This window comes from Anser cygnoides, chromosome 6 (genome assembly GCF_040182565.1).
Source record: "Anser cygnoides isolate HZ-2024a breed goose chromosome 6, Taihu_goose_T2T_genome, whole genome shotgun sequence".
In the NCBI taxonomy this organism is placed as follows: Eukaryota; Metazoa; Chordata; class Aves; order Anseriformes; family Anatidae; genus Anser; species Anser cygnoides.
In genome coordinates this window covers 18,401,993-18,418,057 of record NC_089878.1, presented here as the reverse complement: position 1 = coordinate 18,418,057, position 16,065 = coordinate 18,401,993, and the positions used below count along the sequence as shown (strand labels likewise).

The 16,065-nt window shown below is 39.1% G+C and overlaps 1 protein-coding gene and 1 long non-coding RNA gene across 5 annotated transcripts in view; one reads left to right on the top strand and one right to left on the bottom strand.

The window, feature by feature from the left end:
- PDE11A (phosphodiesterase 11A) overlaps positions 1-16,065 on the bottom strand; it is a 134,239-nt gene that overhangs the window by 5,776 nt on the left and 112,398 nt on the right. For all 4 annotated transcript variants that reach the window (XM_013171593.3, XM_013171590.3, XM_013171591.3 and 1 more), the window contains 2 exons: positions 14,628-14,702; positions 12,587-12,670 (listed from right to left, as the gene is read on the bottom strand). In XM_013171593.3, the coding sequence (XP_013027047.3) occupies positions 12,587-12,670; positions 14,628-14,702 (159 nt within the window). The remainder of the gene's footprint in view (positions 1-12,586; positions 12,671-14,627; positions 14,703-16,065) is intronic.
- Positions 1-16,065, top strand: part of LOC125182523 (uncharacterized) — a 112,850-nt gene that overhangs the window by 26,923 nt on the left and 69,862 nt on the right. The gene's annotated exons all lie outside the window — the stretch shown is intronic.

Genomic DNA, 16,065 nt, shown 5'->3' with positions numbered 1-16,065 from the left:
TTTATTTCAACTTCCTCTTTCATATCAAATGTTTCTGTGGAAAGACAGTAAGTGTTTCACATGGCTTTGTCCCTACATTGAAGAGAGACAGAACCTCATCAACGGCAGCACACGATGCAAAGAGAGGGTTAACAGCTGCCCCCAGAGTGGCCATGTGCTGTGCTGGTTAGGACAGAAGAATTATTTTTCTTTTGCAGCTTTTTTCGTTGGGAAGAAGTGGGTTTTGATGAAAGTTGGGTACTTTCTCTGATAGCATGGAAACTACATACTTGCCATTTGAAATAAAGGATTGGTGCGAGGAAAAAAAAAGATGGAGAAGGCAGCAAAGGTTTATCTTCTAAAAGTGTAGAAAATTATAATGAAAAGAAGGGAGAACGGAAAAGGAGAAGGGAAGAAGGTACCTTTGCAGTTGATTATTTTCTTTTTATTTTTTTTTTCTTTTTTATTGTGTGTGTGCTTTCAATAGCAGGCCTAACAGCAACCATGTTAAATGGTCCCCAGAGCTCAGACACCACTAAAGAACCGGACTTTTTATAGCTAGCCTGTAAGCCACGGAGCTTGGCTAGCTACTGAAGTAAGTCTTGGTAAATTTTTAATTGAGCTATTATATGATAATTAAAGGTTAATGGCCTGATTTTAAGATGTGCTGAAAACTTGCAATTTCAGTTGACTTCGGTAGCAAATATGAATGCTCAGCACTTCTGAAAAATCATGCCATGAGTAAGTAGCTGATTTGTGTGGAAGTTGAAGCAAATCTGCTTGAAATTATTTCCTGAGAATATGGCACAGACTGGGCAGATAATTTTGCAGCTTTGGGACTGAAGTAAGGGGTAGTGCTTACTGCGGTCTCTGCCATGGACACTATTGCTCCCCGGTGGCGTTTGTGCTGTTTTAAGAGTGGCTGTGGGATGTAACACTCCTGGCACCATACCTCACAGCTCCCTGTTTTAGCTCCTTATTTCATACCATTATGTATTCTCCAAACCCAGTTTGGTGGAATCTAAAAAAGAGGAGCAGCAATGCAATAAAAACACCTGTCTGACGAGCTCACTGCTGATGTCCTTAGCACCTGCATGGCCTCTGCCAAATCAAGTGTCTGGAGGTAGCACTTCAAACATTCAAATCTTGACAGCAACTTAGCAGATCCATTCTGTACGAAGCCAGTATCCATCCAGAGTTAAGCTTGCTGGCATTTCTTAAATCTTTAAAAAGTTCTTGTGAAGCATTTTTTCAGTATCTGCTTAAGATTTTTATCCTGTGTTTGAAAATCAGCGCATTTCAAACATCTCTCTGCACAAATACGGCATTCTGTACTCACACCCCATCAGCCCCGGGATCTAGAAGCACAAAATGCTGTGCAGTGTATTTCCATCACAAATGTATCAACAACCTGTGTCTGCCTACAGGCAGCATAGAGGAGGAGTTCACTGGACAGCAGGCTCTGCCTCAGCGTGTCTGCTCCGCTTGAGGCTATGGCTGCATCTTTTCTGTACCATTTTGTTGCCAAGACTTAGCACAAAACCACGTTTTCAGTCCTAGAGCCAGGGAGCAAACAGGGATCAGGGCATGACCAACTGCCTGTCCCTCCAGGCCTAGGCATGTGCCATGCTCTTACGGTAGGAGACCAGCTTCTGACAGGCAACCTGCATCTCACTTGGGACCAAAGGTGCCGGGAGGACAGTGGGTGCTTGAGCTGCTGAGGTCAACTACCTTTGTGTTGGCTACAGCAGAAGCCCCAGTTGATCAGTAATGGATTCAAGAAGCACCCACACCCTGTAATCACCACATCTTAGGAACTGTAAACATGTTATTAAATCCAAAAGGCAATACATAGCTTTCCCAGAAATGTATTCCTAACTGCATATTATGGAGTCTGATAGCCCAGACACAACAGAGGTCACTAGGTAAATAACCAGAATGGGTAACTAACAACATTAACTGTGATGAAAATAAATTAAAAGGAATATTTAAGAAAGAATAAACCATGTCTTTGATATTCAGTTTTACCATAGCACAAGCAATTAATTCTATGGAATGCTGACAAAATATATAGTGTAATTTTAAGAAACTTTATTTTGTTATACATTAATTTAGAATAGGGATCTCGACAGTGCAGATTTTGCACTTAATCTATAAAACGTCTTTATTCAGACATTGATCTGATGTTTAAACCACTGCTTCTGTATTTAGTATCCTTTCACTTTGGGACTCTTTCATTCTGATCTAGCCTTTTAATTAAACCAACTACTATAATTCCTATGGAAATTAGCTTTTATTTTATTTTTTTTTCCAGCTAGCAAAGCATTTAAGTAGGACTTTTCTGATACAAAGTACACAAATTGGATTTTACTTCTGCTTGAGATGTAATTAAAAACTCATTTGATTACTATATTTCTGGCTCTGTTTAAATTATTTAACTCCAGTAATCAATTTTCTTTTATGAAGCTTCTGGGAAATTATCTCAAAAGCAACACATTTCTCTCCCTTCTGGCAGGTTCTTGACTATTTACTGAATTACATGCATAGCACCTGTTCCCGATCCGGATTAAACCACCAATTTATTCCTAAAGCTATTTAGGTTTATTTGGCTGTAGCCTAGTGAGGGTTTTCTGCCTCCTGGCTGCACTTTTACTTTCCGTTTTACCGCATGAACTCCCCCCTTTGATGTACTGCTCCTCCATGCCACTGTTTTTGATACATGCCTTGTACAAACTGCTTTGCTGTCTAATTTGCTACCCAGCTTCTTAAGGGCCAATTTATTCTTTGCTTCAATAGGAAGAGACTTGGTCTTCAACAGCTGACACAGGTTTACCCCCTTTCCTGTAATAGCTGCTCATCATCACAGAGTGATAAAGCATGCCGGGAGAGTGGTCATGCTGGTGGCTTGTGCTCCAGCATTAGAAAAAGCCAGATAGGTTTGCAATTCTCTTCTGCATCTGTGTGTTACCTCAGGTATGTGGCTAAGCTGTTTCTCAGAAAGTTACTGTACAGCTCTGAATTTTTCCTGTCACCTTCAGTGATGTAGGTCTCTTTTGTGACTGTGTACTGCTCTGCCCATAACATCCTTTCACAAGGCAACCTCCTCTTATGGACGGGCTCCTCCACTACAACAGGAGGTTACTGGCACTTCAGCACCCACCCGGCACTGTAACTAAAGCATAGAGAATGCAGAAAGTGTAGAAGTACCAAAACCAAACAACCAACCACCAAACAAAACCTTCAGGGTGGGAGTGACGGATAGCAGCAGAGGCATTTGTTGGTAGATCTTCTGCCTTCTGGGTGGAAGGGCAGTGGTGGGGGGCAGAGGACTGCGGCTGCTACATCAGCATCATCTCGGGGAAGGGATGTTATCTGAACCAGCCAAGGTGCAGCACAGATGTGGCCAGAATATAAACTACTGCTAAAACAAAGACAACGTTTTGTTGTATTCTGAGACTAACACCAAATCATTTTAAGGGGCACATTGCATGCCCTAGCTTCCAAACACTGCAGGACCTCCAGAGGGTGTCTTTTTTTCTTTTTTCTTTTTTTTTCTTTTTTTTTTTTTTTCTGAGGTTCTCATCCAAATATTGCCCAGTTCTGACCTTGTTTAACTTATGCGCCTTGACAAGATTATGGCTCACGGAAGTATGGTTGCGGGTCTAATATTTGTAAAGCGAGTTTATGGAATAAGACCATATAAATTCAGTTTTATGACTGAACACATATCAAAAAGTTATAGGTCGCAGTGTTCACTCTGCTTTGGAACCCAGTGGTTTCTAATGAATCACTTTTATTATGTAGGCAGTTTCTGAGTTGGAAGGGAGGACTAGTGACCGAGAAGCCATAGGGATAAATTCAGACCTGGTGTAAGCATATGAAGCATTGCTGAAGTCAAGAGAGTCGTGACCAGTTACAGCAAAGCTGAATTGGACTCCTGAGTTTTGCTGAAGTGGCTTTCATGTAAGAATACATAGGCCAAAGGTGAGCCATCTATCTGAAAATCCTTGAACTTCAGATTAGTTCAGATAAAAGGGATCTGTACTGCAGTCATCCACAGATTCGAGCCTCATAATACAAATATTTGATGGAAGATGTTAAGAAAAAACAAAAGCATTTCTGCACATATGCCTGTGTACTAAAACCAAAGAAACAGATAAAATTCTACCTTCTGTAGGCAGAATACATAAAATACAGTGATATAGAGAAGATGCAGGGATTAATTTATATGAACCTTTGACTGTGTGCATGTGACTTAATTATTTGCCCTACTGATTCAGGGTCATATGTAATCATTAGGTTCCAGAAAAAATTACTGTATTTGGGAGGCGGCTGAGTTCATGGGGGGAAAAAAAAAAAAGACTGGGATCTCGTTGTTGATGGAGACTTTGTTTATTCCTTCTAGGGCTAGCTGAGGGCAGTTCCACAGAGTCAAATACACAGTGCAGGTGTGCATTGTTTTTGCATTTCTGCCAGTGATTTTTCTTTTGATGCCTAAAACTGTAATTAGGTGAAATGAATACACTAACTTTCCTGATAGAAAATGCGAGTTTCTTTTATGTTCCATATAGAAATTGTTAGTGGTGGGGAAGAGAGCTATTTGTGAACAGGAAGGGATCTAATACACATATGAGCATTCAGCTCTTCTGCTGTGAATCAATGTTATATTTCTGGTGATGGTACAGTAGCAAGAATAATGCTGCACTACTTTGTAACTAAATGTACATACTATGGAAGGCTGATTATAAGGTTCTCTGGTAGTAAGATATGCCAGGTACTTTGGGGGGAGGGAATACGTACAGAGTTCCTGGTAGCAAAGTGTGTTCTGACCAATATCAATGTTGCTTTGCTGTCAAAGGGAAAGAGTAATACAGGAGTGGTACCTACTGAAGTAGCTCAACTGATGTGTTGCTAGAGTTGTAAATGATTCATCCGTTCATAATAATTTCATGAAACTGAGGGTTTGCTCAGAAGAGTTAGTGTTTCATAAACAACTTCTTATTTGTCTCTACTGTTTATGGTTTTGATTCTACATCTGAAGTGTGCAAAATATAAAATGCTTCTACCCCTTCTCCTTTCAACATTTTCACCGAGCAGCCGATCAATGTCTTCTGCCATACTATTAAATGGATTTTGAAAAACTCTTCAAACCGTATCAGCCTCATATCCTTATTTAGTTCTTTGAATTTGCCCTCAGCTGGGAATTCTGCAGGGAACTGTGATTCTGTTGTGTTAAACACTTACTTGAAGTGTTTCATCCATCATCATTTCTAGTCCTTTTCTGATGCAATGTAGTTTGTGCTTTGTCTTTCTTGAAAACTGAATGGCTGTTAAATTATCCATTTATCTTCTTTCAGATTTGCTGTACAATTTGAGTTCCCTCTATTGGCTGTCTCTTCTACCTTATCTGCCAACTTTTCAATCTACTTCCTCAGATCTTTGTATGCATTTCCATACATAACTGCATGTCCTTCGCAACACATTGAGCAGATAATCCTAAATAAAACAGCAACAGAAACTGTAGTATTATGAATTATTCACTTCTTCTCACAGATCATGGTGAAAGCCTTAGTGAAGCCAAGCTTCAATAAAGTTGATGGCAAATGTTCATTCTTCTGTATTTTCTCAAATATCTCAGTTGTTGACCTGCCCTTTCAGTTGAGATCTTTCTGGCATTAGATAACTGAGAAGTAATTTGAAAAATACTCTTGTCTGAAGGGAAAAATGTTTCTGCTGTCTCTTCTTCCAACCAATTTGGGAAAACTGGTACGTTCCTGAAGTTGTCAATACTAATACAATGTTTCATCAGTAATCTCACCAAATTACAAAAATCCTAACAAAAATAATTTCCAAAACCAAAAAGAAGCCCTGCCTGCTCTCAGGAAATGAGAAAAGAGGATGAAGATCTTTGTGTCTCTTGTAAAAAGCTGTTTGTGATACGTATTGGCACAAAAATCCTTGTTTCGAAACCAGCAAAATTATGCCTTTCCATATCGCTTAGTGACTGACTTTGAGAATTACAAGTAAAAGCATTCCTTCTTCTTTTTCTGCTTTTCTTCTGTTGTATAGCTCTTCTTCACCTCTTCTCTCCATTAGTATATGAGTAGCAGAAAAAATAGACTCTTAAGTTAAGAATAACAAGGTAACAAAAACTGTCTGCTGATGTTTATCCCATTACTGGAAGCTGTAATATAGTCAGAGTACTTGAGTTTTCTGAAAGTTCAAGAGCATTCATTCCAGGTAGCCTTGATTACGTTCATCGTTGGTAGACAAGCAGCAGGGCAACAAATGTGCTGAGCCCAGCCACGTCGCTATTTCAAGGCTACAGAGAGATCCTTCTGCAGTGCAAAGTCTCTTTGCTCTGTGACAAACCCTTATCCCTAACATAATCCTTAGCTACCAACTCCCCCCCAGCACTGGCAGTTGGCATAATTTGCCTGATTAAATTTCCTCTGAAGCAGATTTCTTACAAACACAGCAGAATATGCTGCACCTGCTCTTCCTCAGATAATATTACCCCCTGGATTTCAACAGAAAGTGAGACTAATTTAATCTGCCAATGTGTGTGCAGCCTCAGTCCGTGGTGTATCACAGACTGCATCCTAAGCCTATCTGCCTTACTAATCCTTGTCAGCTGGGCAGTCCCAGGAAGCATAGATGCATTCTCTCTCACTCTTTGTGTCCAAGCCATATATCAGAAGTAAGCCTTGCTAACGTCTTTTTGGTGTTCATTAGGATCTATCAAAAGTTATCCTGCTCTTCCCTCAACATTCTATAAGGGAAAAGCTGATTTCAATGAGAATCACACAGAGCTGATGAAATTCCTCCCTGTGAACACATTTTTCCAGTTTAGTCCTGATTCCCCAAACCTAGCCACCCCCTTTTTTTTTTCTGTTGAAACACTTCTCAAGAACTCGTGTACACGTTTCAGTGAATGTCTGTGTATTGTTCATAGTGAACAGCTCGCTACATAGTGCTAGCCCTGCCCCCTAATTAGGTGCAAACAAAATAGAACAGCAGTGCTCTGAATTTTGTGTCAGCAACCCCAGTTTTGGGTGAATGCCAGGTACAGCAAGCCATTGCCAAAATGTTCATACAGATAAGATCTTCCTCCTTTAAATCAATTTAATTTTTTTATTTACTTTTTTAGTTATTACTATATCGAAGACAGAGACTTTCGAACCAATAAATTGTTTTGGTTACATCCAGTGACTCTTGCTTGGATAAGTACTAAGCCATACCATACAGCCCATCTTGGACTTCTAGAGGAGTGGTCTGAACCCTGACTTTCTTATACAATATTTCCTCATGCAAAATTGTCATTGAGGGACTGAGGGAAAAGGATAGATTTGGTATTTGAAGAAGGGCTGTATCAGGACATGGCAGTGTAAGCATGATTGTTAAAGCATACCTTTCCTTCTTTTCTGCAAAGGAATATTAAAAGGTTAATCTCCTGCCTTATAATTGTAGCTAGAGTATAAACTTTTGGAAAAAATCACTGTGTGTGAATATGAGGTTCTAATTCAGGGGTCAAAGTCAATTCTTGAACCGGAGAAATTAAAGCAAAGATGTAGCCATGATAGCTGGAGACTTCTGTCCTTTTTTTTCTACACTTTGTAGAAGCTCTGCCACTTATTATACCCTGTTCCTTTAATATCTGCTAACAAGTAGGATAGATGTTTTTGCAGCTACATCACCATAGGGGAATTTCTCTAAAGATGGATTTAATTACAAGGCAGGACATTATCGTCTGTAGGAAGACAGGCATATCAGAGCACGTGGAGTTGTAGACAGAGTGATTAGATTTCTTTCTAAGTCTGTCAAACTGTGATAAAGAAGGGCTCTGTCCTTCAAAATTTCATTCAAGTCTAAAACATTTAAAGTACTTGCTAGAATTAAAAATAAATGTGTCTGCTCTTCCCAGATTCTCCCTAGAATCTTGGAAGGAATAATGCAACTTCACTTCTGTATATACCATTATGTGTTTAAAGCTCCTACTTCCCAAGAAAATCTTGAATAGCACTAAAACAGAGCAATTCAATGGAGCACCAAGGTAGAGGTGAGCAGGGCAATCTCAGGCACACATAAGTTGTATGTGCCGTGAGCTTCTTTATCTTCCACAAAGATGTCTCCCTTAAATTTAAATAGCTGCTGTCATTGTCACTGACTACCTGACTATGTATTTATCTGCCCAGAAGCAGAGTGCATGGCCTTTGGCCCTGCTATTCATAGTGTTACTGTCTCTGCCTAACAATGCTGTGAACAGAGCTGGGCTTCTGTTAGCATCTTTTGTTTGAAGTGAATCACTAACGCTTTGATGTTGTTTGTGAGAAAAATAATGATTAAAAAGAATAAGATCTTCACTCTCCTGCTCTGTCTGCTCCCTACAGAGAAATCTGATCTGAATTAGGAAAAATCTGTGGCTGATCCTGTTTTAGGTACGCACACACCACAGAGTCCAGGAGAGGAATCTATTGGTGTTGAAACTCTTAGCATCTCTTTACAGGAGGTTCAGAGCAGTAATTTGTCTTAATGATTGAAATGGTGCTCCTGTTATACAACACGAACATTTATGTTAAAATAAGTACATAATACTTTCCCTGCATGGTGAATGCAGCTGCCAGTGTAGCCATAGTGCTTTATTTTCAGCAGGATGTCAGATTTTCTGCTTTAGTTGCATGTGATTCCCCTTTATGTAGTGTTCTACCAAAAAAAAGGGGGATGATTACTCCATACTGAAGCTACATTAGTAGATTTTAAATGCTCTACAGATAAAAAAAAAAAAAAGGCGTTTTTTTCCTTATAAATGATTATTCTAATAAGCTTGTTTCTCATCTGTCTACTGATGAATGCTTTCCTTGCTGGCATTTTTGAATGAAGAGCAAATGTGATACAGTAAAGCGTAACTAAAGCCCCTAAAATCAGAGCTTCAGAGTAAATGGGTGGCTGTTATGCTACTCAAGGCAAAAACTTCACTGTCACATAAAAATACTCTGATCAGTGATCACTACGGTAACAAAAAAGTAAATTCAATAAAATTATAATGTCCCAAGTGTAATAAAAAGAAATGAACAAAAAATAGGGAAGCGTTTATCTTCACAATCCTTTGATATACAGTATGAAGGAAACAGATTTGATTACTACAGTATTTTGAAATCGGAGGTGGCTTAATTCCCACATCGAGCAGCAAACGTGGGACAGATCGAGGGAGCAGAGCCACAGCTTACCTTGTGCCAAGAGTCAGGCTTACAGAGTAAAAACAAAAAGGTTTTGATTTAGTCACTTGGATATGGGAAATCTGTGTATAATTATTATTGTTTTATATCCCAGTTATCATTATGCATTTATATTCAGCTTCAAGCTTCATATTAGCTTATATAGCACATTTTATACAGCTGTAACCTTCTTCAGGGTTGGATTAGCATTCCAAACAGCAGTCAAACAGGATGGCTAGCAGAAGGTGCATGGATCTTGAGAATTTACTAGTCACTTGTAAACCTTCTTACAAAAAACAAAATGGGCCAAACTCAGAAAATGGTTCCAGCCAAATGTGCAGAGGTACACATTTCCTGCTATGTGTTTGCTTTATCACATTGCCGTGATACACATCTGCCTAATAAAGGAGACTTAGGTCATCCTTTACTTGGGACAAAAACTATACCTCAGGGTGGGTTGTCATAAGCTACCCTGAGGAAAGCAGGAAGAGGAGAGCAGATGCATATGGAGGAAGTAGAGACAAATCTCCCCAGAAGAATGATTAAATCCCAAAGAATGTTTCAGAATGGAGGAAAAAAGTTGGGGGGGGGGAGGGGGAGGGGGCAAAGAAAAAAAAAAGCTTAAGGCAAGGAAGGCCAGAACTCTCTAGAAAGCTCTGTGAATTATCAGATATTCCTTGTGGGCACTTTGACATATGACTTAGCTCTGGACTCTGGAGAAGGTATGGTTTGTTACAGCGTAGTCAGTGGCACCAGGGTGGTGTCAGATCACTCCTGCAAGTTTGTGCTGTGAAGTTCCTTCCATACTGTGTACTTCAGAAGTGTGCAGCTGCTAAGGATAGCCTGCCCTCAGGACTTCTTTAGGTAAAGAAAACTTCAGGGGGCTCTGCTGTTTTTTTTAAAGTAAAACTCCTCTCTATCTGTAATGGTAGTTGCCAGCATTCACTGATTGCTGGGACCATCTCTACAGTCTGGGTGTCAAGTAAAATGAAGCACAGCGTTAGGTCCTGCCACAGCAGCTGGGTTGGTATTGGTATTGCTGGGTTGGTATTGGTATTGCTGGGTTGGCACGTGTTCCCCTGCAGAGTTCCCTTCAGGCCTCTGGACACCAGGATCTGCCCATACGGATTCAGGACTTCTAATCGCTTGCATGGAAATAACTTTATGCAAAAGCCTTGAGTTTCTTCTCTATGGTTTAATGTTGTAATTTTGGTATCAAAATGAGCGTCAAATGTTTGTCAAACATAAGGTTTTTATAAGCACTATGCTGGTGAGCTATATAAGCACTGCTAAGGTTTTACTAATTTGTCAGCTGCCACTCTGCCTCTTTATGTTGCATTTGTAATGATGTAACCCATTCTGTCCCCACATGCAGTCCCTACAACACATTTATAAAGGCTAGAATTTTAAGGAATATATTTAGAATGAAAAAAAAATAATAAAAATTTGAGACTTGCCCATAGTTGTAGTGTGTTCAGCCAGCCCTAACCAGAGGATTTACAATGTCTGAATACACTGCTGATGTGATATGTGTATTGAGGTTTGATTAAGCTAGATATGAAAATTAAAACTTGGCTTCACATTCAAGAGAGGATCTCCCGCAGCGTGGTACTATGACATCAAGTTTTCTGTTTACCCCTAAGGCTGGTGCTGCAATGACTTCCAGGTTTGATGGTGTCTCTTTTTTAAGTTGTTGAGCAGCAGGCTAATAGCTGCACAGCATGATGCAAAGACAGCAGAAAGCAGGGAAATCAGATGTGAATATATTCCCCAGAGATCTCCTGCTAAGATGGAGCTAACTAACCAGAGCATTAGTGCTCTGATCTAGTCTTCTCCTGCAGAGGATGGTCTGATGATCAGCTCTTCCTGCTTTATTGTACTTTTTTGGATTACAAATCATGAATTCTGGTATAATATGCATTATAATGTAATATGAACTATTATATTGAATGGAACATTGTTTTTAAGAGTTTTCCTCCAGTGTCATTCCCTCCCTCTCCCCTGTTGGTGTCCAAGATGAGCTTATTATTTAAAAAGAAAAAAAGTATGTTTCTATGGGTCTTCTGTGCTTGCTTTGTCTTAATTGTTTGAAGTCCATGGATTTACAGTTTATTTTATCATGACAAATTCTGACCTGAGGAAGGGACCAGATCTATTGGCAAAGCATTAGTCCACCTCACTATTTACACCAGCGCGTATTCTTTCTGTCGCACAATGAGTTGTCTTTGCTACTGGGCAGCCCCTTCACTAGTGGCAGCCTCAGATGCCACGAGGTACGGAGGGCAGGGTGAGCAGATCATCCTTCTTACACCTTTTTTGCTATTGGTGACATATCTGGTCTATAAAAATGAAAAGGAACTGCTAATCCATTTTCCTGTGTGGACAGGGAGGCTACATTCATGCACAATTTCAAGAGTGCAGCATTAACATGGGAGCTGGTACCTACTTTCCAGCTCTTGGTTTTGTTCATCATTGCAGAGATGTGAGGCAGTTTGGGGTGCAGGGAGAGTATTTTTGCAGTTCCCCCAAAATGGCCATCCCCGTGTTTTTACAGATAGCAATGACCAAACGGGCAGTCTTTAGTGACATAAGGTGGTCTGTGTGGTTTCAATGTGTAGGAGGAAAACTGGCGGACACAGTTATCAATGGTTAAGTTGCTTTAGCCTTATTTTCCATTTATCATTCTGCCTGTGTAGCTCTGCTTTCTATATAGATAAAAGTTAAAATGGTGAAGTTCACATTACGCAGGAATCAAATTCTGAAGCTGGTCTAATCCAAAAAGAGGGAAGCATTATTCTGGTCAATCAAAGCCCTAGTTAAGTAGTACTTGAGGGTTTATACCTTATACCAAACACCCAAGCAGTCTGTGCAGAAGCATTGTTATAAGAGTAAACTCCAAGTTAAGCAGCACGCAGCATATATCACAAATCATTTGCCACTGACCCTAAAGGCATAGCCTAGAGTGCCCCTTAACAGTTTGGAAAGGAAGCAGAAGGGAGCACAAAGGCCCCGTGTCTCCTTTTGATTCACAGGTATTTGGACATGTGCCCAGGCACAAGTCGGACAGCAGCACATAATGAGTCCAGCCCACCGGCACCACTCGGCAGAGCACCCCACACCTCGCCATGATGAGAATCAGTTTGTGTCAAACATAATAAAATAAATAGTTGCCTAAACAACTTTTATAACTTGGAGAGAAATTATATTTGCAGATATTACTGGCCTTCAGGGAAACTGAAGATTTCTGCATAGAATTCAGACTTTTGGTAAAGTCAAAGAGAGATAAAGCATTCATTCCAAAGGCCTTCAAGGCTGCACAGTAAGCTCTTTTTCCCTAGAGAGGCAGGAACAAACTTCTCTGGACTCTACAAGGAGCAGTAAGTAAAAATTACCTCATACAATGGCATGCAGATGCTATCAATCCACTCGAGCTGCAACCTGGGTAGTTCATCTTTCCTGTTCCGATCAAAAATGGCCTGAATTGAGAAGGGAACAAAACTGTCATGCTTTATTACACTGGAGTATTTTACAGATACATCATCCAGCACTTCGGAACTATGATCAAATTCTCAAAACCAGAACACTTTGTAAACCATAATCAATCTTTGCAGCAGTCTTCCTACTGCTTTGTCTGGCATGAAAAATAAACTGTTTATTTTCATTTCTGTTTTGAAATTTGTAGGCTGAATGTATTTAAATTTTATAATTCTGAAATATAAAATAAATGCTCTGCAGTTGGAGTTGAGTTGGTAAACAAACAAACAAACAAAAAAACTCTGTAGAAATGTAGATACCTTTGAGGAGAAATTTTCCTTTCCTCATACAGGGTCTTCCAGCTCAGCAAAATGAACAGTGATGGATCTGGCCTGGCTCCCTTCCTCCCTCCCTCCCAATTAAAGACCCTTTTTGCAGAACCAGCTATGTCTGTGAATCCAAAGCATGGGGAGTCAACAGAGCAGTCTGGGGAGTAGTTAGCAATTTGTTCTTCTGGATACAGCCTACTTCACTGCCTGCTGCACTCTCTAAAGAGGAAATTAGAGAGACTAAGTCAATGTTTAAGATGCTCAATTACTGGCTGTACTGCCTTATAGAAGATGGAAGAAACTTAGTTCTGAAGGGTTCAAACATAAGTTTCCTCCATATCCTCCCTAAGATTACTTGGTCCATCAGTTTTCTTTCTATGGGATCTTAATCCTCCTTCTAGTGGTCCATCACTAAATTTCTTCTTTTATTCTCTGAATATGCCAAGTTTTAAACGTTCCTGTCTTCTTATGTGGAAAATCTGTTTTTACTATGGGCCCATTTCCTCTAAACTGATGTCTCCTGAGGAAACTTACTTTCCTTCTCAACCTTCTAGAAACTCCAAACTATGCATACTACATTGTAGTACATGCATGGTTGAAGTCTTCTAGTTGTGGCCTGCTCTTTCTGACATACACAGTTATCACACAGTTTATCTAAATAAGACATGGAGCTAAGATTCGAGGATTCAATCCTAAATGAGAATCTTGCCTGTCAGTTAGGATATTTCTGTATTTCCTATTAAAATCATTTTGAAAAATACTGTCCTTTTCAGATCTTCATAAGGATGATGCAAGAAAAAAATTCCATGAGTTCTAAGTTAAGATATCATCAAATTATCGTGCTGACTAGCAACTCTCTATCTGAACATTTTCTACAAGCTTTTTAAATTTTTTGGCTTCATTACATCCCCACAGGTAGTAAGCTCATGTGCCAGTTACCAAATTAGAACAAATCTGAGCCACTAGAATAGTCTTTTTTATTTTTGGAAGCATAAGCATATTTGCAAATAGCTTGTAAGTTAAAGTCTTTAGAAGACTTTCTAGTTTCTCTTTTCGCATTTCCTCCAGACAAGTTCGTAAACATTTTGAAGTACTTAACCTGGATGAGGCTTTCTCTTCAAATCATTCACCAAAAATCTTTATGATTTTTTTTCTTAGTTCGTGTTTGAAACTTTATACCCATCTGCCTATATTCCAGTTAATATCAATTTATTCTTTCAAAGTGTTGTATTTAGTTGCATATCTAAAGAAACGCTTTTCAGCATTTGATATATCAAATAACACAGATATCAGACAACTGCAGCATAAAGTTTAAATGTCCCTAAGTATCTGGTGATTTTTGATTTGAATTCTGTGTATGAAAAATAGTACCCATTGCTTAGAAAATTAAATGACAGAATAACCTTGGGGTTAGGTACAGAAAATGCGGATGGGCTCAAAGCAAAAGTGACCAAGTTGACTGGAGAGCTTTTAATATATGGCTCTCAATGAATCTCCTTGTTCAACAAAGCTCTTATTTATTTCAAGATGCTTCTTTTTATACCAAACAGTTATTTTTTCTGAATGAACCCAATGATATTTTCTTATCCTGTTCAAGTGGGTAACTATTTCAGAAGCGACAAAGACTTACTGACGGGGTGAGTTTCAGTTCAGATCTTTCTCTGTCTCCTTGTTCAAAGAACTCACTGGTTACCAGCTCAGCCGCCTAAAACATAAATTGTGATAAAGATTAGAGTTCTTGTAACATAATTTTTCGGGTACTAAGGTCTTGCTCAGACCATGACCTCAGCCTGTGCTTAAATGTAAAGAAGTCAATAGCCCCAGTTACGTGACTGATGTCAAGGCATGTTTGTATACTTTTCAGAGCTCGGCATACAAGTGGGTATAAATAGCCATGACCACCAATAGGCACATTTATCACCTTTTGGTAGGGAACTGACTGGGGAATTACATTGCAATATACAGGTAGCACTCACTGCATTTATATGCAATTTATTCAAGTATTGAGAACAGAATAGAAAATGGTAACTTCTTGTTGGCATGCATAATTACATCTATAAAAATGCTTTGTAAAATGTGCAAGAGCTCTCTGGGTATTTACAGGCTGTTGCCTTGTATAAACAACTTCACTTGTCAAAGAAACTTAATTAACCAGTAACCTCTGTTGTCTTAATTTAATGTGAAATCATAAAGGTTTTTTCCCCACTAGACTTTAATTTTTTCCCCATGACTGTCATCACTATAGGACCTGAATATCAAATATGAACTCAGACTGTTATTATCATATTTAATCAAAAGCAAGAACTGGTAGGTTGGAAGATGTCTTTCTGATTTTTGTGAATGAAGATGTTATTCTACTCAGCAGATGGTTGTGCTCCTCAGAAGAATATGAGATTTAATAACAAAATTAGTTATGGAAACAGCAGGAAATTTAAGAAACCAAACTAAGCAATCCTGATATGGTAGCCTTATGAACTGTGCTTTCCTCAAGTGCAGGGCTTAGATGGTAGGCACACATGACACTTCAGATATAAAAAAAGGAAACTTACCTACTGAAGATGGCATTCAGTTCGTAAAGCTCCTGTCATGTCTGCTTATTGTTTTCAAGAGTTTTCAAGATAGGAAATGATTTTGTAACGCCAAGACATAAGAGGGTGAACTGAGAGAACCTACACTTCATAAAAAACTTCATAAAATCTCAAAATGTCTTGGTGTAGCAACTGCACAGTAGCTAACATTCACAAATCCTAAGCTTGCTAAAATTGACACAGGGAATATCAAAATACATTAGAAATAGGTGAAGTGATGTTATAAAGTATTCTTAAATCTTGAGCCTGGCTATCACACGGTTTGGAACTTTATAACGTAATCCCAGTGCACTAATAACATTCTGGATCAATACTCCATATAGAGGAATAATTTAACAACTTAGCAGCAATTAAGTGTTTGCCAAGTGTATTGTATGAAAATAATCAATATATAGTCTCACCCCATCTTACTGCTATTCTGATCCTGTTCTCCTTGTGTCCCTTTCTCTCTTTCATCTATCTTCTTGTCCTGAATTTTTT